Source organism: Colletotrichum chrysophilum (assembly GCF_026319265.1).
Source record: "Colletotrichum chrysophilum strain AFK26 chromosome Unknown scaffold_225, whole genome shotgun sequence".
Classification (NCBI taxonomy): Eukaryota; Fungi; Ascomycota; class Sordariomycetes; order Glomerellales; family Glomerellaceae; genus Colletotrichum; species Colletotrichum chrysophilum.
This window is the reverse complement of record NW_026517512.1, coordinates 28,971-49,511: the sequence shown is the minus strand read 5'-3', so window position 1 is coordinate 49,511 and position 20,541 is coordinate 28,971. Positions and strand designations below refer to the sequence as shown.

General features: G+C 56.9%; 5 protein-coding genes across 5 annotated transcripts; 2 read left to right on the top strand and 3 right to left on the bottom strand.

The window, feature by feature from the left end:
• Positions 1-2,543: 2,543 nt before the first annotated feature.
• On the bottom strand, positions 2,544-4,060 carry COL26b_013378 (uncharacterized protein; the record flags this gene model as incomplete). Its single annotated transcript, XM_053185995.1, has 2 exons — positions 2,544-3,614; positions 3,881-4,060. 2 exons carry the CDS (start codon positions 4,058-4,060, stop codon positions 2,544-2,546), a joined length of 1,251 nt encoding a protein of 416 aa, XP_053030068.1.
• A 2,277-nt stretch (positions 4,061-6,337) lies between these two features.
• On the bottom strand, positions 6,338-7,533 carry COL26b_013377 (uncharacterized protein; the record flags this gene model as incomplete). The annotated part of the gene is made up of 3 exons (XM_053185994.1): positions 6,338-6,578; positions 6,638-7,359; positions 7,417-7,533. 3 exons carry the CDS (start codon positions 7,531-7,533, stop codon positions 6,338-6,340), a joined length of 1,080 nt encoding a protein of 359 aa, XP_053030067.1.
• A 1,321-nt stretch (positions 7,534-8,854) lies between these two features.
• Positions 8,855-10,246, top strand: COL26b_013376 (uncharacterized protein; the record flags this gene model as incomplete). Its single annotated transcript, XM_053185993.1, has 1 exon — positions 8,855-10,246. One exon carries the CDS (start codon positions 8,855-8,857, stop codon positions 10,244-10,246), a length of 1,392 nt encoding a protein of 463 aa, XP_053030066.1.
• Positions 10,247-12,279: 2,033 nt separating this feature from the next.
• On the bottom strand, positions 12,280-12,938 carry COL26b_013375 (uncharacterized protein; the record flags this gene model as incomplete). The annotated part of the gene is made up of 3 exons (XM_053185992.1): positions 12,280-12,352; positions 12,402-12,760; positions 12,813-12,938. 3 exons carry the CDS (start codon positions 12,936-12,938, stop codon positions 12,280-12,282), a joined length of 558 nt encoding a protein of 185 aa, XP_053030065.1.
• Positions 12,939-14,229: 1,291 nt separating this feature from the next.
• COL26b_013374 (uncharacterized protein) lies at positions 14,230-16,550 on the top strand (the record flags this gene model as incomplete). Its single annotated transcript, XM_053185991.1, has 4 exons — positions 14,230-14,474; positions 14,525-14,600; positions 14,654-15,018; positions 15,074-16,550. The coding sequence occupies 4 exons, from the start codon at positions 14,230-14,232 to the stop codon at positions 16,548-16,550; spliced, it is 2,163 nt and encodes a 720-aa protein (XP_053030064.1).
• Positions 16,551-20,541: the final 3,991 nt, after the last annotated feature.

Sequence of the window (20,541 nt, the reverse complement as noted above, 5' to 3'; positions counted from 1 at the left end):
TTTCTGGCAGCTTAAAAGAAGGATTCACCCGTTTCGAGCCGTGTTCTGGCAAATTTGATAGCAGAGCATGTCGGTCTACTCGATGTGTGCTCATCTGCAGAGCGTCATAAAGCCTCCATGTCAGAGGGGCGGCATGGCGCTTACATGAGTCCGAACATGCATACGAAAAGAGCAAGATACGTAGTCGGCGTTGATTGCAGTAGGATGCAGGTGTGCTCATGCGCACCTCTGCCGAGAGCGCCTCCTTGCGGCACAGCTCATCTAGCTGAGGCGGTTGGGGCTAGGGCTGCGGGGGATCAACACTTTCTTTTTGGGATTTGTTCACAATTTTGGCTGTGCCTCAAATGGGCGAGGCATGCCAAGATGGTGATTCAAGCGGCATGCTGGCCCATTGCGTTGTCAGGTGAGGACCACTCTGATCAATTACTCCGCATAGAAGAGTGGATGGGCCCAAGACGGCGTTGCTGGAAGCTGTCCCGGGAGAATGGTTAGACGGAACGACGGAGATGTAACCTTGCCATGGGAGCTTCAACACGAGGACGGGAAAGCATGATATCTCCTTTGCTTTTCGGTTCTCCATCCACTACAGAGAACGGATGGTAGTAATGCTAATTCAAGGAACAAAACCATCAAAGGAGGCATTGAGGCTTTACTCCATAGAGCACGATTGTCCAAAGACGGGATGAACATCGCAGGGCGTATTGCCCGGCTGGGGTAACAAGCAACCTCCAACTTTCCCCAATACCAAAAACCACCACACCACCCCGGTAGCAAAGCCAGGCAGATCCTCCAGTCATCTTCCTCCCCCGCAAGAACAAAAACCAGGAAAGAGAGATTTCCTTGCGGGGGAGTGTAGTACCGTATTCCCGATGGCACACAGGTTCATCACAGCAATCTCTGACTCGCCCACAACCCTCTCCTCTCTGGAATCTATCTACTCCGGCTCGCGGAACAGCGGAATAGCAGACATCTTCCGGTCAATACTTTCCGCGTCAACCACACTTTAATCGCAGAGAGGGACAAACAAACCACCGCCGCATCGTGAAATCACGGAGGCACACCCCACAAAACCTACACCAGCAGGGGTGCGCAGCCACTCCCGTCTGCCGGCATGGGGCATACCGTTAGCCGTAAACACCCGAGAGAAGGGCCGATTGCCACGGGGTGTCGAGGGTAGATAATCGGGACGTCGTCCCTGAACTTCTGACCCCAAGTCCTCATCTGCTTCCGCCATACCTTCGTCCTTTTTTCCCCGCGCCAAGGAAAACAAAAAACAAAAGCAGGGAGGATTCCGACCATGGGCGCCACTTACGAGATGAAAACCTGGGATATTCTGACTCGACATCCTGCTGGGACGAAACCGATTGAGCGCTCCTGCTGTATCTGAGTTCTGAACGGAGCAACTCAGGGCCGGATACATCGACGACTGCTTGACTTAGAAGGGAAAGATGAGGATTGGTCGGAAGATGAGTGAAAAACCAAAACAGAGACATTCCGCCAAAAGCGTACCATCGAGACCGAACCGACCAATCACCATCCCGACTCCCACTTACACCGGGCAACAACCCTGACGGCTCAGCTCTGAAGAAGCTTACCGGCTGATTCTTCCTGAACCGGGCCACATTGTTCTTGAATGCTCGATTGCAGCAGCAGCACGCGCAATACCAGCTAAACTCATGAGATCCTACGTCGTTCGACCTGCCGAGAGGAAAAGACGAAACAGCGAAGGAAAGCCATTTTTCTCACAGATCTCTCGCCTGAAAGCTTTCAGATGGAGAGAGGAAGCTGCATCAGAACTTAGAGAAACAGCCATGCGGCCGGCAACCATTGACATTTTTTTGATCGACTTTCGACGAGCAAGTTGCTGAAGCCGAGAACTGAGATTCCAACCAGCCGACCAGTTTCAAAGATGCAGCTCGTCGTAGAAAGATGCAGCTCGTCGTGGAGGCCCTCAACCTAGCTCAAAACGAGTACAATTCCTCCGGACGCGACGTCACGATGCGCTTGTCGAAAACGTTGAGTCCGGCGTTGGCATTCAGCTACGTTGGAGCAAATGTGCCAGCACATGGTCACATGCCCCAGCTTTTTGACGAACAACGTGACTGCGAGAGTCATCCCACGATTGGGGCCGCATTCTGGACTTTCAGCATCACAGGCATGGAACGTGCGGTCATGTTCTAGTCTATACACAAGTCTAGGAACCTTGTTTGCGGTTATGGCTGGAATCACAATTGGCAACCTTGACGACATCTACGCCGAGCAGGCGTGATTAGACGTATCATGGCAAATTCAACACTGAACCAAAATAAAGGTAAGCCCGTAGATGTCGCAAAATGAAGTGATGCAGTGAAAAAGACGTGATGCTTGAATACTCCAGAGCTGGGAAATCTATTCTCTTTTTTTCCATTTCCTGCCGTGTGTCCCTTCGGCCGTCAATCTGTTCATCAGACGGTCATGTAAAGTCTTAATAAAAGCTCCTCCCAATCCTCGGGCCGCCTTTACAGCCCGGGTCCCAATTGGCCTACACAACGCACATGCATCGTCTACTGCGACTCGCGAACGACCTTGTCAACAGCCTTGGCGAAGTACTCGACATTCCTCGTGTTGAGACCAGCCATGCTGATGCGGCCGTTCTTGGTCATGTAAACGTGGGCGTCCTCGCGCAGCTTCAAGACCTGGGCCTCGCTGAGACCGGTGAAGCTGAACATGCCGATCTGGTCGGTGATGTGGTTCCAGGTGCCTGGGGTGCCGAGCTCCTCAAGCTTGGCACGCAGGACCTTGCGCATCTCGATGATGCGTCCGGACATGGTGCGCAGGTTGTCCTCCCACTCGGCGAACAGGGCGGGGTCGTTGAGGACGGTGCTGGCGACGCGGGCGCCGTACAGCGGGGGGTTGGAGATCTCGGAGCGCTGCAGGATGGCGAGCTGGGAGGCGATGCGGGAGGTGGTGTCGGCGGCGTCGGAGGCCGGGGCGGTGACGAAGTGGAAGCAGCCGGCGCGCTCGCCGTAGAGGCCAAAGTTCTTGGCGAAGGACTGGGCGATGAGGAGCTCGAAGCCCTGCTCGATGAAGTAGCGGACGGCCCAGGCGTCGCGGGCGAGGTTGCCGGAGGCGAAGCCCTGGTAGGCGCAGTCGAAGAAGGGGAAGTGGTTCTTCTGGCGCAGGAGGGCGGCGATCTCCTTCCACTGCTCCTGGGTCGGGTCGACGCCCGTGGGGTTGTGGGCGCAGGCGTGCAGGAGGATGATGGAGCGGTCGGGGGCGGCGGAGATGGCGGCCTTCATGCCCTCAAAGTCGAGGCCCTTTGTCTGCTTGGAGAAGTAGGGGTACTGGGCGATGGGGAGGCCGACGTTGCCGAAGATCTGGTTGTGGTTCGCCCATGTCGGGTTGGAGATGTAGACGGTGCGGTTGCCCTTGTAGAACTTGGCGAGGAAGAGGGCGCCGAGATGGACGGCACCGGTGCCGGAGATGGTCTGGACGGAGGTGGTGCGCTTCTCGCGGATGGCAGGCGAGTCGGCGCCGAGCATCAGCTCGTTGGCCTTTGAGGTGAAGCTGACGATACCGGCGATGGGGGCATATTCGTGATTGAGTTCAGGGTCGTTGCGGAGGATCTCGTCGGCCTGTGCAGTTGCATCATGGCGGGGTCAGCGGGGGTGGGTTCACGTTAGGGGCTTAGGTAGGGGCTCAGGAAGGGAGGGAAGTGGAGGCGGCATGAGGGGAAATCTCGTCAAAAATAGGTGGTGCACCCATCGCATCAGCCGGTTTGCGGCTGCCGGGTGACGCAGCTGAGCTTTTCTGCGGGTGGGCCGGAGGGTTCGTGACGACAGAAAAATGCCACGGAAACGGGTCGAGAAGCTGTGAGAAGCAGCAGTAGAGAGGAACGCACCTTCTTGACGACGGGCAGGACCCAAGGCTTCGCGTTGTCATCGCGGTAAGCTCCAATGCCCAAGTCGACCTTGTCCTTGCTCTGGTCGGCCCTGTAGGCGGCCATCAAGCCGAAGAGGGGGTCCTCGGGAGCTTGGGGCACCGTGCTGGCGGGGAAGCTTGTCGTTGATACGGGCGCCATGATGTGCTGTGCAATGTTGCGTATTCTCGAAAGGGTAGAGTTTGTCTGAGGAGAGGAAGAGGATGAGGGAGAGGAAGCAGAGAGAGAAAATGCAGAAGAAGACGACGAGGAGTCACCCGGCATTTTCAAGTGGTGTCGGAGCTTTCGTGAGATGGAACGAGTCAGAGGGAAGGGTCGCCTGGGGTCGTTGTTATTATTATGGCATCAGGAAGTGGTACGATTTAGACGGGCGAATAGGAGGCTTTGCGATTACAGGCGCCAACCGGGGAAAAGGACGGGACATAGGGAGTGACCAAGTATAGTAGAAAGAAAGGGAGGTGGAAGCGGACATGCGCCTCCATGGCAGCGGGCAGCTTGTTGCAGGCCGGGGGAAGCTACTGCACAATCCAAGGATTGGCTAGGGGAACCTGTGCAAGTACCTGGGGACGAGGTGGGATGGTGAGGTAAGAGATGTACCACGGGGGCGGGGATGACGATGTAAGAGGACTTCCTCCCAGATAAAGGAGGTACTTTGCTGGTTGCTCACCTTGGGGCTGCACGCGGTGTCTCGCCGAGTGTTGCAGGTTTGCAGTACTGCGTAGTAAGGTGGTTGGTTGGTGAAGAGGCGTACGGATACTCAAAGAAGGTAAAGGTAGCTAAGCACCTAGGGTAAGGTAGTCAGTTACAGACCGTTGCAGACAGTTGCGTTACAGGTGCAGTTACAGCCAGAAAAAGAGCTGCAGAAAATAGGCACTGTTTGGTTTGGCTGATGCAGGACCAAACAAAACAGACAGGGCAGACCGACACAGACACAGACGCACAACGGGGTGGCCTCGTTACGGGGGCTGCTCGGACGATCGGGGAACGGGGGCCCTGGTTACCTACCTTACAGGCTTACGGGATTGGAATTCCAGGAGGACTGAGGAAAAAAAAAAAACAGGTACGGCCAGGTGATGCGGCGGCGAGGGTAATACAAAGTAAGAGGTATCCACAGCCTGCGGGCAGCTATTTCGTAACCTGTTACTCGAAACGGGCGCGGACAGCCGGCGGTTGTGGGCTGTCTTTGTCTTGGCTGGCTTGATTTTGCGGATTCGGGGGGGCTGGCTGGCTGGCTGGACACAGTGAGAGGGAGAAGAAACCCGTGGAGGAGAATCAGTCTGTCTGTGTTTGACGATAATATCCGACAGCGGGTTGATAGAGGGGGACACCGAAGAGTGAGATGCCGGCTGGGCAGAGGCAGGAATCGGCGAAGTGTCGGGGGACTATCGGGAATCGTTTTCTACAAAGTGCGTGTGCAGGTAAAACGGGATTGTTCAATGACGGGACAACTCCGATCACACTGATGCTGCCTCTGCTGCTGCTGCAGGGCCCGCCGCGGGGGAATGCGCCCTCTCTTATCCTCCCGCAGCCGGCTTCCCTAAGCTCGAGCTGTGAGGTCACTGTTGCGGATGGGCCGAGGTCTCGGGAGCAGCGCCGCCCCCCATGACTGACTCTCTCTGCCGCCCAACGGCCACGGCACGACTCGAAGATGCCTCGACACATGGTTCACTTGATGTTTTGCCTTTTCTTCATTTTCGTCCTAGTCCGTACGATCCGTCTTTCTCCGGAGACTTCCCCAGAACCCAGTGCAGTGAGTGTGCAAGCTCCGGGACGCCCTGACAGGAACGGTTGAAGATCATCCCATCTCATGCAAGTTGACACCAACTTACACAACATGTCTGCAGCAACACTCTGCACACGCTGCAATCACAGGCAGTTCCTCTCACAGCCCATTTACCCTCCCAAATAACCCGGCTCCACGGGATTACGACGCCGAGCACCCTCCAAAGCCTGGATGAAGACCCCCGGTTCTGTTTCGCACATCAGATGTACCTACTTTGACGCAGTTAACAGCGCCAATCAGAAGCTCGCTTCGCAACAGCTCCAAGTGCCGTGGCCCAGACGCCGATAGAGCTCCGTCTTGTGGCACCTCGGAGAAACCCGCCAGCCAACGCACATAACATTGTGCACACCGCAACAACGTTCTGCGCGTTTACAACGCCTTTGAATAGTGGCCATCTTCATACTATGGCCGGGCTGGAGGGAACCGGTCCAGATTTGCTGTTAATTAAATCGAGATGGCTTGATGCGAGAGGTCACCTGGTCCTGGTCTGGGCTTTCCATCCGGCATGTGACGCTAGACCCCATGCTTTCACATGCCAGCCTCCCCCGCCATCCCCCAGCTTACTTTGAACATCCTACGAGAGATTGAGCATTGATGTGTATTTTTACAGCCTCCTTATGAGGCAGTTGAGGTATCTATATCACCAAATCCCACAAGATCAAGAACGCACATAACCCCGCCGATGCGAAGAAGGTGTACCTCGCCGCACTGGGCCTCTGCGTCGCCTTCTTCAACTGCTTGTTACCGCCGCCAACGTCCGCTGTGATGTTCTCCGAATCTGACACCAGCTGCTCGATATGCGCCGACTGCGTCGCGAGATTGCCCACAAGCAACGTCTGCAACTCGGCAATCTCAATCAGCGACTTCTCTGCCGTCCTGCGCAAACACCCATGTTAGCAAAAGCCGTCTTGAAAAGGAACCACCATGCCACGTACCTGACTTTGTCCAACGTGCTGTTATAATGCTGCAGCATGTCCTGATTCCCCTTCTCAAACATCTGAATCTGCTCCTCCGTAAGGTCCTGCCTGAAGTCATACGACCCCTCATCCGGCGGCAGCCCCGTCGCCGTATCAAACCCTCCCTTCTTCGCCTCCTTCTCCCTCTTCATCGCCTCGTAGAACCCCCCACCCAGCTCCGGCATCGCCCCGCCGCCCGCCTTCGCCAGCACGCTCCTATTCTTCTCCATCTCCCTCGTCAGCCTCGCCTCCATCATGTCCTGCTGCGTCCGCCCGCACAGCTGCAGCGCCTGCCGCAGGCTCCACAGCACGCCGTCGCGGTGCAGCCCGACGTCCCGCGCCTTCCCCTCCGCCGCGAGGTGCTCCGCCGACTTGCGCGCGTCCGCGACCTCCGCGCCCGCCGCCCACGCGCCCAGCGCGCCGAGCCCGCGCACGTGCGTCTTGCGGATCACCGCCGCCTCCGTCTCGCGGCGCAGCTGCTCCGTCTCATCCAGCGCGCGGATGGACGCGTTGAGCTCGCGCAGCATCGACTTGGCGCGCGCGTCGATGTCCTCGCGCTGTCGGTCCGTCAGGGGCTGTTGGGGTTCCTTCAGGGAGCTGCTCCCTGTGTTCGTGCGGACATGCCGCCGCGGTTGGGCGGTGGAGAGGTAGGCTTGTCGGACGTCTTTGAGCTCTTTGTGGAGGGTTGTGATGTGGGAGTTCTGGAAAGAGGCATTAGTTGGGTTTGGGTGGTTTGCTGGAGGGATGGGGCGACCAACTATTCTGTAGGCCTCCTTCAGGAAGCCGTCAATCGCTTCGAGGCTGAGCTTCTTCTCGGTGACGGGGGGCGCATTGTGCTTCCGGAGGAGCTCGTTGAAGAGTGGTGTGATGTCCATTGCGGCCGTAGCTGGGGTCGGCCAGACGACAAATTCGAGGGAGTTGAGGGGTTCGTCACCTAGTTTCGGTGCGCATGCTATTCGTGTGTCGTGAGTGCAGTCGAGCAGCAACGTCGTTAGAGGCCATCGACATTCCACCACAACCTGGAATTGGCAAGCTGTTCTCCAATGACGTGGCTTTGGCCGTTGGACTCACCAGCCACAGTACATTTCTGTGGCTGATGCGTCTTGACACCTGTGGCGCATGTGGCCGTGCGTAGGTAGGCGAGTTCTACCGGCGCAGCTTCGGCACCGTTGTCGGCAAAACGCACGGCCCAGTATCCACCAGGGTCGGTGGCAGGAAGCTTCGCCGCCGAAGAAGACGGTTAAACATTTCGACACCGGTTTCAACATGCATATTGGCCAGAGAGTCCCTTCATAGACGTTGATGACAGACAACTGAGCCACAATGATGAACCGAAATCGGCCTTCGTTCTCATTGCACGACAGGAACCAGCTGGTCAAGTGACCCCGTGCCTTTGAACGAAAATCAATGGAGCAGAGCTGGAGTCAGCTCGACGCTCGCCCAAACTCCCGATACCGCACCAAGCTTGTCGCATCGCGGTCAATGCCAGACCGTCGAGACAGAACCACTTGCCCAAAACAGCGGGCGTGGTGGACACCATGGGCCGGACCGGGCGAATCACGAGAGCCGCAATGGCGAACGGCGCAGGTGCCGGTTTTCCAGGGTGTGGTGGAGGCGATGCCAGGGCGGAAATAACATCATTCATGGCGGCCCGGTGGGCGGGAATAGGGCCCGCTTACGGACGGATACCGACGACAAGTTTTACATGAAGGGAAGGTCGATCTATTGGTGTTTGGTTCTTTCCTCTTATCTTGGATTTTGTCCTTTGTTTTGTATGTTGTGTTGACGCTGTCTTGTTTCTAACTTCATCGACAGTGGTGTAGCGAATCGAACCGTACAAGTACTTTCGTTCATCTCACTTGAACTCGTGATATTCACACCGACTTCAGTCTTTCTGCACTCAGAGTTGAGATCAGTATGGCACACAATGACATCCCCCCAAAAGGGGGAGAAATAAGTTTACCGTCCGTCATCAACTCGGCTGAGCCGCCAGTAATACCCACCCCTTCACAACCTCAACCCATCAACGAGAAAGAACAAGACGAAACCGCTTCCATCGACAACTCTTCAGACAACACGCCCGTTGACGAACCCTCACCAACAACCCCACAAGATGATCCCGAGAACCTCACCCGCCAACCCTCAGGCCCAGCCTACAGCGCCTTCCCCCCGTCCACAAAGCGCTGGGTCGCCTTCATGGCCGCCGTCGCCTGCTTCGTCCCGCCCATGTCCGCCAACATCTACTACCCCGTTCTCGCCCCCATCGCCGAGGACCTCCACGTCTCCGTCGCCGCCGTCAACCTCACCGTCACCTCCTACATGATCCTCCAGGCCATCTCGCCCACCCTCTTCGGCGACTTCGGCGACATGGCCGGCCGCCGCCCCGCCTTCCTCGTCGCCTTCGCAATCTACCTCGTCGCCAACATCGGCCTCGCCCTGCAGCGCAACTACGCCGCCCTCATCGTCCTGCGCATGTTCCAATCCGGCGGCAGCTCCGGCGCCATCGCCCTCGGCTTCGCCATGGTCGCCGACATCTCCATGTCCTCCGAGCGCGGCAAGTACATGGGCATCGTCGGCGCGGGGATCAACGTCGGCCCCACCATCGGCCCCGTCCTCGGCGGCGTGCTCACGCAGTACTTTGGCTGGGCGTCCATCTTCTGGTTCTGCGTCGCGCTCATCGGGGCCTGGCTCGTGCCGTTCGCGCTCTTCATCCCCGAGACGTGCCGCAACGTCGTCGGCAACGGGTCCGTCCCGGCGCAGACGTGGAACCGCCCCGTGCTGGACCTCATCCGGCGGCGGCGGCGGCACCGCGAGCGGGAGGCGGCCGGGCTGGAGAGGCAGGAGTCAGTGGCGGGGCAGCCGGCGCGCAAGCTTAGGTTCCCGAACCCATTGAGGGCGGTGAAGATCATCTTTGAAAAGGAGATGGCGCTGATCCTGGTGTACAATTCCTTGTTGTACGTTGCCTTCATCGATGTGGCCGCGACGCTGGGGACTTTGTTCCGCGAGATTTACCACTTTAATGATTTGCAACTGGGGTTGTGTTATCTGCCGTACGGCGCGGGCTGTTGCATCGCGAGCTTGGGTCAGGGGTACGTGCTCGACTGGAACTACCGGCGCATCGCGAGGAAGATCGGATTCACCATCGACCGCAGGCGGGGCGACGACCTCAGCAAGTTCCCCATCGAGAAGGCCCGCCTGCAGCCGGTGTACCCCGCCGTCATCGTCGGCCTGATCACGCTGGTGGCGTACGGCTGGGTGCTGCAGCTCGAGACGAGCGTCGCGGCGCCGCTGGTGCTGCAGAGCATCATCGGGCTCACCATCACGGGATCCTTCAGCATCATGAACACCCTGATCGTGGACCTGTACCCCGAGGCGCCGGCCACGGCCACGGCCGCGAACAACCTCGTCCGGTGCCTGGTGGGCGCCGTGGGCACGGCCATCATCGAGTACATGATTTCTGGCATGGGCAGGGGGTGGTGCTTCACGTTCATTGCTGCGTTGTGCGCAGTGACCAGTCCGATGATGTTTCTGATTGTTAGAAATGGGCCGGGCTGGAGGAATGAGAGGCGGATGAAGGAAGCCTCGTGATGATTGGGTATATTGTTGCGCAAAGCGCGGTTAGGCAGATGCGATAACTGATAGCGTCATTTAGATCTCACAACTTGTTCAGACCATCTTGCTCGAGTCAGTTGCTTCGTATGTGACGGCCAAACATCGAGGGTGGTCTTCTTGCGCGGTCTGTCATCGAGCCCGTGATCGTTTAGTCCCTCCGCCGTGGCTTACCTGCCAACTGTAACCCCTCATATCTAGAATGCGGGTCAACGCCACGGAACGATGCCAAAGCTCCAGACGTTCCGCCAAATGGCTCGATAGCACTACCGCAGCGCCCGTACACCAGTCCCGTTGCCTCGATCCTAAGTGTTCTCTGCTGGGTTGGATGGTCTCAGCCATCGGTCTCTGTCGGTCCACAACGGACAAAGCAGCAATGGGAAATAGGGGGGGCTGGATGGAGAATGAGGTGTATGTCATCGAGGCTGCTACTTGAGCCTCCTTCGCGATTCTCAACATGGATTTCTCTGTTTTCGGTGCCGCGTTCAATAAGCATGTGCAAATGCCCAGGATACAGCTTCGGGGATTGGCTTTTGGTAAGACCTGACAGGCTTATTCCGCGAAGGTTTGAGAAGGGAGATATGTTAGCGTCGACTTAGACCGGTGAGGCAGTCGAGGCAACCACCCACCTACGGCTGGAGGTTGGGCGGGCGATTCAGGGCACGTCTGGATAGACGAAGAACAAAGGCCGCGGATCAGACATCCACTGCCCCGACAGAAACCACGAGAGACATCAACAGAGACATCTTGCACAAACACGGCATCGTGTACACAGGTTTCTTGCGGGTGAGCGACCTCTAGTGTGCGGATGGGCAAGCATGGCCTGGCCAGCAAGCCCACTTGTTTCGAAAAACACGCCAGGAAACGGTGGGTGGTCATGTTCCAGATTTGGTCCCATTTTGGAACCCAGAGCTGGAATGTAAAGGGATCGTCATCGTCCTAGTGTCAGGTACAGCTCCAGAAGCCTGCTTTCCCTACCAATTGGCCAATGAGCACGCGACAGGACGTCAGAACCGACTCCGAAAGACCTATGGGGGATATTGCCGGCTCGTACGGAGCATTGTCTCTTAATCGGCTGGGATGTCCTGATTGGGGTAAAGACTCGGATTGACTTCAGCCGCTTGTAGTTAAAAACAAACACGAGCGTGACGGGAGAGCGTTACTGGTTGAAACACGTCCTCTTCGTGGTGTTGCGATGGTTGTCTTGATCATTGTGAGCTAAAAATAAGCTTACGATGCTGTTACCTTCGACATGGACAGCCTTGACACACGAAGCCTCTCGTTCAACCTCGACTACAGTCTAAGGATCGGTCGATGGCTATAAAGGTCTATGGCCCCCACCTCCATGAAAAGCAATGAGCAGCTCCTCAGCCGTGACAAACAAACCCATACATACATTCAGACCAACCTAGACGTTGACCGAGATGGTGAGACAGGATCATCCAACCCGGCCTTAGTGCGGAACTGACTCGTTTAATAGACTCATGTCGACAGCCTTCTCACTGAGCTTGGAGCGATCCACCTCCAACCTCTCGAGAACTTGCCCCTTGAGCTGCCCTTAGAGGCAATCCTTGACGACGAGAACGACGTAACTGAGGCTTTCATGTTAGCCGAAAGGGCCACCGCTGTTGCCAGGGTTCTCCAAAAACCAGCGGAAGAAACTGCAGGCATATTAAATAACGGCGTGGCTATTCCAATACAACGACCGCTGCATGATCGGCAACAGGCGATATCGGATGATCAACGTGACGTTGTAGGATTCGATGTTAGTCCACATGACGATTCGACCTCGACACAAAGGCAACGCTGGCTTGATACGCCCATAGAAGATGATCCATTCAACGACATAAGCTTAGTAGTTGTTCCTGAACATGATCCTGTCACCCAGCCTATTGGGTCCTGGAACTGCGGCGTCAACTGCAGGGAGCGGGCAATCTGAGCAACAAACAATGACGATTAATGATAACGTAGGCGGAAATTAGCTGATACACAGCCTTTAATTGAATTAATGTCTATAACGCGGGCACTGAGAATTCCAGGGGCTCTCTGCGGACTTCCCAAGCCAGCCAATCTGATCGCGTTGTCCTGCATTCGCGTTAGTATATGACCAATGCTTGCAGACGATAACACATACGGTAACAATCCCATCGAGTTGACCTTCCACACAGCCAAGCCCAGCGCAACAAACTGCATAGCAACGTATGCCAGCTTGACCTGGAGCATCTTGCCCTTGTTCGTCTCCGACTCGAACCTCTCAAACGCCTGATTGACCGCAGTGAGACCGACGAGAGGGTTCTTGAATGCCATAAAGACCATCATGATGCTGAAGATCTGCAGTGAGTTGCCCGACATGTACATCATGATGGCCGTCATGGGCAGGTTCTTTACGGGGGCGAGGGCGACTTCCCACGCCTTCTTGACCTTCAACGTGTCCATCTCCTCGGGCGACTGCTGCTTGCGGGGCTGGGGCTGGACCTTTTGATCCTTCTGCTTCTGTATCGAGATGTCAGCGCGGCTCCAATGCGATCTCGACGCGATTCCGTACCTTGGAGCCAGTGGACTGCGATGGGTACCCGGGGGGGTCGGAAATGCCATAGACCTTGGACTTTGCGGCCGGAGGAGACTGCAAATCCGCGACCCATCGCGGCACGGAGCTATTGACCAGAGCCATCTTTGTAGATATCGAGATCGGTCGGTTGGGACTTCGGGTTCGGTAATTGAGGACACGGGCGCGGCCGTTGGGATGAAAGCTTCGGAGGCGGCGTTGACAGCTCGCGACGACGTTGGATAAGGTCCCCACCACAGCTCGGTTAAACCATGGGACAGGCGATGTCGCCTGCTTGCCTTAGCAGCAACCGGAGGTCGGGTCCATGTCTTATCGGCCCTGCATAAGGCCGATAAGCTAAAACCGGGGCGAGCGCGACTGCTGCGACATGCGAGTGGTAAAGTAGCGTACCGGGGGCCTGTCGCATCCACCGCGGAACGGCGGGAGCTTTGGGACCCTTTCTCACCCAACGTTTCCCCTTAAACATCTGGAAACGAAAACGGGCCGTCCACGAGAACCGATCAACGACGACGACATCCCGCAAAGTCGCCGTTGCACCGAAACCGGCACTCCTCAATCGACCGTTGCCGAACCCGCGAAATCGATCGGACTTGCGTCGCGCGAGAAATCAAACAACTCCGACCTCGAGGAGATCCGGCCGGCATCTGGCATCGAGACGAGAGAAGGACTATCGCAGCAAACACACCCTTCGATTGGCCGCGAATCGAAAACCCCCCGGCCCCAACGACGCATGTGACATCCCTCACTTCTGCACCTGCGCCCCCTCCCACCATTCCAAGACACTCGAGTCCAGGAAAACTGCAGCCTTCCGCCAACTTTTGCGACCCTCTTACCAATTGGGTGGCTTGATCCTAGGCCCGCGGGGGAAGCAAACAGCGTCAACGATACCTACCCATCCTCTGCCGACTTTCGTACAGCTAGGCGTGAGGGGTCTGTGGTGTTATCGCCCACCACCACCACCCGATCGAAGCACACGCCAGCAAAGCTTGTTGGAGGCCTGTCTAGAGGGGAACTACTGTCTAAGATTCGCACTACATATTACCACACCGACCACCGCCAGGTCTCATATAGGAGGGCGTCATCATGTCGGCCGCTCAGGGTGGAGGAGACTCCAAGTTGTTTGCCAGGGTAAGCTCTCGCTTCTGCCTCTCCTGTCTTGCACACTCTTTGCTGGGTGCGCCCGTCTCTTGTCGTGTGATACCTGCATGTATTGCATCTGAACCCCTGTCATGACTTTGAAGAAGTCAAGGTCTTGGTTCTGAAAGTCTACATTATCTCCCCTCTCCCGCATACCCTAGCCTTCTGCATCCTGCGGCTTTGAGCTGCCTCGCAACCACCACCGAGCCTCTCCTTCTGGCCCATGTTTGCCTGAATGCTTGCATATGCGCCGCCCAGCATGTTCATGGCCTATGCGCCCCCGCCGCCTTACATCTCCAGACAGCTGACAACCTCGAAGGGCAAGGTAGCCGAGCTGAGGCTCGAGCTGAACAGCGGTGGCAAGAAGGACAAGAACAATGCGAACAAGAAAATCGCCCTCAAGAAGATTGTCGCCAACATGACCATGAGCAACAATGACATGGTCGCCTTGTTCCCCGACATCATCGGCTGCATGCATATCCAGAGTCTGGAAATCAAGAAGATGTATGGTCTCATGTCTGCGCTCCCAGGGGGCTCGTTCTGACAAACTCCAGGTGCTTCTTGTTTTTGGTGAACTATGCCAGAATGCGACCCGAGATTGCAGTTCAGGCGATCCCAGTACTAGAGCAGGTAGGTTGTCGTGTTGCGATGTTGCGTAAGAAGCCGTGACTGACAGTGCCCAGGATATGGAAGACCACAACCCTCTCGTCAGAGCGCTTGCACTCCGAACGATGTCCTACATCCACGTCCGCGAATTCGTCGAAGCGACTGTTCCACTGGTTAAGCACATGCTGAAGGATGCCGACCCATACGTGAGGAAGACGGCAGCATTTTGCGTCGCGAAGCTCTACGACCACGACCGACGAATGGTTGAGGGTTCAGATCTGATCGACAGACTGAATACTCTGCTCAGAGACGATAACCCTACGGTCGTTGCTAGCGCTTTGGCGTCTCTGATGGACATCTGGGAGCGCAGCGATGCGATCAAGCTCACCATCGACTACAGCAATGCCTCAAAAATGGTGGCTATCTTGGCAGACTGCTCTGAGTAGGTTGACATTTAAAGAGTGATGTCAAGATTGAGTGCTGACACAGACGTTCAGATGGGGTCAGACGTACATCCTCGAGGCGCTCATGTCATACGTGCCGCAAGATGGAAACGAAGCTCTTCTCCTGGCGGAGCGTATCACACCACGCCTATCACACTCCAACTCTGCGGTCGTTTTGACATGTATCCGTGTGGTTTTGTATCTCATGAACTACATCGCCGACCAGAGACACAACGCGGCGCTCTGCAAAAAGCTTTCGCCGCCCCTGGTGACGCTTCTCGCAAAGGGACCCGAAGTGCAATACCTGGCCTTGAGGAATGCTCTCTTGATTCTGCAGCGTCGGCCCGAGGTCCTGCGCAACGATATTCGCGTCTTCTTCTGCAAATACAACGACCCCATCTACGTCAAGGTCACGAAGCTGGAGCTCATTTTCATGTTGGCCAACGAGAACAACATTGATGAGGTGCTCACCGAGCTGCGAGAGTACGCCACGGAGATCGACGTGCACTTTGTGCGCAAAGCCGTGCGAGCCATAGGAAAGCTCGCCATCAAGATCGAACCGGCAGCAAGGCAGTGTATCAACCTGCTCTTGGAGCTGGTCGCGACTAAGGTTACGTATATTGTGCAGGAGGCCACGGTCGTTATTAGAAACATCTTCCGCAAGTACCCCAACCAGTACGAGTCCATCATCGGCACCCTGTGCGAGCACCTCGACTCGCTCGACGAGCCGGAGGCCAAGGCCGCCATGGTGTGGGTCATTGGCCAGTACGCGGACAGGATAGAGAACAGCGACGCCCTCCTGGAAGACTTCCTGTACTCCTTCGCCGAGGAGCCCGTGGAGGTCCAGCTGGCGCTCCTCACCGCCACCGTCAAGCTCTTCATCCAGAGGCCGACAAAGGGCGCGGAGCTGGTCCCGAAAGTGCTCAAGTGGGCCACGGAAGAGACGGACAACCCCGACCTCCGCGACCGCGCGTACATGTACTGGCGCCTCCTGTCCACCGACATCAACGCGGCCAAGAAGATCGTCATGGGCGAGAAGCCCGCCATCACGGCCGAGTCGGAGCGCCTCGACCCCGCGACCCTCGAGGAGATGTGCCTCAACGTCGGCACGCTCGCCACCGTGTACCTCAAGCCGGTGCAGACCGTCTTCCGCTCCGCCCGCCCGCGCAAGCTCATCGACTCGCCCGCGCTGCAGAAGCACCTCCTCCCGACGTCGATCGAGAACCAGAAGAGCCTCAGCATGCTCGGCATGGGCGGCCAGGCGCAGGACATCAACATGCACAGCCAACACGTCAACAACGCCGCTGCGGGCGGCGTCGATGCCAACGGCAACCTCGCCCAGGCCGTCAGCGACGCAGACGCCTACTTCTCCAGCATCGGCCCGCAGCAGATGGCGGCGATGCGGATCGACCAGGGCGACGCGTTCGGGGACACGTCGGGCTACGAGACGGGGTACGTGGTTAACCAGCACGCGCCGCAACAGATTGTGCAGCCGGCGCAGGGAGGCAACGGGGACCTGCTTGTGCTGTGAGAGCAAAGGGGTAACAGGTAGTAGTAGTTTTGATGGGGTTGCTGAGCGGACGAGCGTAATGTGTGGGAAGTTTCTGTACGCAGATTATATTTGATATCCTCGTCGGTAATGGCAGAGACACTATTCTTGGATTCATTCGATTTTCACTTTATTGCTTCAACATCGCGATGATGGGGAGTCTGAGTAGGTCAAGTACGGTGTCACTACTGGCTTGGACTGCAATGTTTTACAGGCTGCCTGAATTCGCGGGGTAGTTGGTTCTTCCAAGGTTCGCGATTGCAGATTAGTGCCATCACGCTCTCAAAGGAAGTTCAGACAAAGGAAACGCAAAGATGTCTCGAGAGCGGGCGTACGGGAGGTTTGTTGCTTTTGTTAGAGTGGCGGGATCGCGGGAAGTCTATTCGAATAGGTCCAAGATTTTTGGGGACCTAGATCTTAGCCTCGAGCCAAAAAGAGAGGGGGGGAAAGGGTTCTGGTTTGGCGTAGAGGCGGAATTTGGGGCGACATCTCCGGACGGGGCAACTGGCAGAGTGCAGCTGAAGTGGCACCAGTCTTCAGGGTGATATACGGATGGATAGACTCTGACTGCCTTACTAATATCATGAGTGAGGGCAGATGGATGGTGTATTGTACGTATACTTGGCTTGGCGTTTTCGCAATCGGGTGGGGGAGAAAGGTGGATTCCCCCGCGATTTGTGCGAAGGAGCCAGTAACGTGGAGAGGGCGCCGAGAGAGGGGGAGGATCGGTGGTGTTTCTCGGCTTTGTGGTGGTCTGGGGTAGGAATATTTTTGGGGATTTTGAGGCACGGGGATGAGACCGGGGGGAGTTTGTAGTGCGCCCGGTCTGTGGGGGATTTGACATTGTCTTCACGTCACAGGCTCCCTCGACGAGTCCTCGACGAGGTACTTGATGGGGGATATCTCGAAGAAGCAGGCGACTCGAGGTAGGGTATCGGAATGGCAGCGTCCATCGCTCGCCGTTCCGCACTTCAGTTAAAGGCAGGTCGGTGAGTAACGAGGAGGACGAGGGAGGCGATTGGCGGGCTGGGTGACTAGCTCGCGAAACGGGCTGGAACTCGGGCGCCCTTTCCGTTGGAGCCGTGGATGGAGCTAGTCCCAGTGTCCGGGCGGTTGAAGGAAGCTGAGTTCTTGGACCGGCATCTTGTTGGCGGCTGGATGCGTTTAGGTCTAAGATCGTGGCTTTTGGGCTGTGTCTTGCCCTCTTTTGACATTTTGATCCTTTCGGAGTGTGGGGTTCTGTGATGGTCGGCTCAGCTCGCGGTGTTCTCGACTCTGCTACGGGGTGTGTATTGTTTGCTGCTGCTGTTGCTTGACATTCTGCGGCTGTTCTGTGACTTGGATCAGGTCGAATCCTTCAAGTCCTTCATTATGCCGTTTACACCGGAGGTTGCCGATGTTGAGGCTGTGAACTGATGAGAGCAGCGGTAGGCCGAAAGGGAAAGGATAGAGACTCCAGAGCCGCATGGGCGCTCGAGCTTGCGGCTTCTATTTCTGCAGATGTCGTGAGGAACATGGGGCTTGAGCGTGGGATTCCTTCCCGTCCTGCGTAGATCAAGCGAATGAGCCTCCGTGCTGCGGCGTAAGGTGGTGAGGGTTGAGTATGAGTTTGGTCGTTCCTGGACTTGTCCCATGTTCAGAAACAGAGACAGAGACGGCGCACTGGCGTTGACGAAGAAAACAAGCATAGCGGTGACGCCTCGGGGTCTGTCTGCTGCGGCTCTCTTTCGAGCGTCTGAGTACAGTACCGAGCTGTGTTTCCCACACGCGTATGGAGGAGGACTGAAACAACTCGTGTCGTTTTTCCTGGCCCACGTTTCCAGCGTGCCCGATTGCATTTGGATTCGGGATGGACGCCGAGGGAGGATTTGGGATGCCCAGACACTTGGCCAGGGTGGTGAAGCTGGATGTTCCCTGAAAAATAAGAGAACCGACGGGGCACGACCTGACCTGAGGGGTGCCGGTGAACAAGTACGTACCCTGTTTGGTGAGCGACCTAGCGAGTGCGGTGTCGTGCCTGGCTGAGCGAGTGAGGCAATTCCGTCGAGGCTGGGCTGGACTGGCATTGACGCCGCGGATGAGTTGCCCGCGCTTCGTGCCGTGTTTTCCATTTGATCCTTCCCTCAATCGACGTTCCATTGAAAGGCAGCTGGGCTGATCTCAGAGTGCATCATACAGTGCCACAGTGCGTGCGCTGGAAGTGTGTCATGTCGAGAGAGATAGCGGCCCTTCTGATGGCGGGGGCTAGCCGCGACCGCCGGGTGTTGGTGCTTGCCAAAATCCGATAGCGCCCCCTACCCCACCAGCCCAACCTTGGAAGGCGCTAGACTGGAGCAGGCCTAGCGGGAGAAATACAGTGCGACTGCCCCCATGGGTTTTCGGTTTTCGCACCTCGCATGTCGGCTGCAGGACGTGCTGTGGAAGCACCCGATCCGATAGGCAAAGGGGACGACGGGACCTGGGACAGCCTCTGGAGTCTGGAGAAGGAGGGGGAACGGCCGATGGATTGATGGGGGAGGAGCAGAGCTGGGTGGATCCTTCTCTTGAGAGGTGAGGCCCCAGTGAGGTGCTTCACTCCCTCAGTGACTTCCACTCTCGGTGAAGTGCTGCAGCAGATGGAAGCAAGCAGGACCCTTCCCGCTGTTCCTTCAGAAGCCAGAATATTGGTTCATAGAGCCCAGCGTGTGCCTGGAAGTGGGCAGTGGCTTTCTGTTTCTTCGAAAAGACAATTGCCTTCAAAGGAGTCGCCGCCATCCTGGACCCTGCGTCTGCAATGGAGGACCGTTTCTCGATGCAAACCGAGGAAGAATAGGGGAACAGCAGCAGTAGCACCATTACTGCACCCATCACCGGCCTCGTTTCTCAGCAACCCAGCCCCTTGAACGCTGGCTGCATCATTGTCTCATTGCCATAAATCAGCTCGGCCACTCATCTCGTTTGTTGACACAAAAAGGGCAACGGCAGCGTGTACTAAAAACGACGCTGCTATACTTTGCAGAGGACCGAGTTACCGACATTTGGATTTTCGACACTGGACCATAGACCGAAGCCCGTGATTCCGGCTTGACATCCTCAACGCTTGACCGATCGTTGGCCGCTTCGCTGCCGGCTTCCGCCGCGACCGCCGACCGATATCCTACTTGGGTCTGCTAGGGGCACCATCTGCTGGGCTGGCAGGCTGGTTGTCAAGCTGGACCTACAAGACGAAACAGGCTGCACGACTCGAAGACGCCGTGCCTGCGCCGTAATCCGATCTGCCTGGGAATTCAACGGGAAGACAAACGGGACCACCGCCTGCTTCTCATCACGGCATTACCCTGTCTCGTGTCTTGGGCTTACCTTACCGCCATGTTGGCTGGGGCACCTTGGAGCGAAGCAGAAAGGTACAAGGCGCATAATCAACACCCGCAGTGCTACCAGAGCCACGCGGCGGCGTCTCTGTTTCCATGTTCGTGTCCAGCGGGCCAAATGATGTGATGCAATTCAGAAAAGGGAAATCAGGAAATAAACGGACGACGATGGAGGGGATGGTGTCAGTGACAGAGACGAGCAAGGAAGGAATCGCGATTGCAGGTACCTACCTACGAAGAAGGGTAGGCACGTAGTCAGCATAACCGTATCTGAGTTGCCGGGTACCTCTACTGCAGCATGAGGTTCGCCTCCCAGGTTCACATCCCTCTCTCTCGCACTCCTAAACTGACTGGACCTGACCCAGCACAACGGACTTATTGCCGAACGGCTGCCCGGGCACCCATCTGGGCACCGCACCGCACCGCACCAGCACCCGACCCTCCTACCTACACTGTGACCTGGACCTGACGGTAGTGAGGTGCTGCTCCCAGTCCACTCCAGTCCCAGCCTGTGAGGTCCGCCAGCCCAGCCCAGCCAGCCCAGCCCAGGGCACCCAGCAGACAGCGCCCAGCCCGTCCGTCAACCTCCCGTCTCCAACAATCCGACCCCCATAACATCCCGT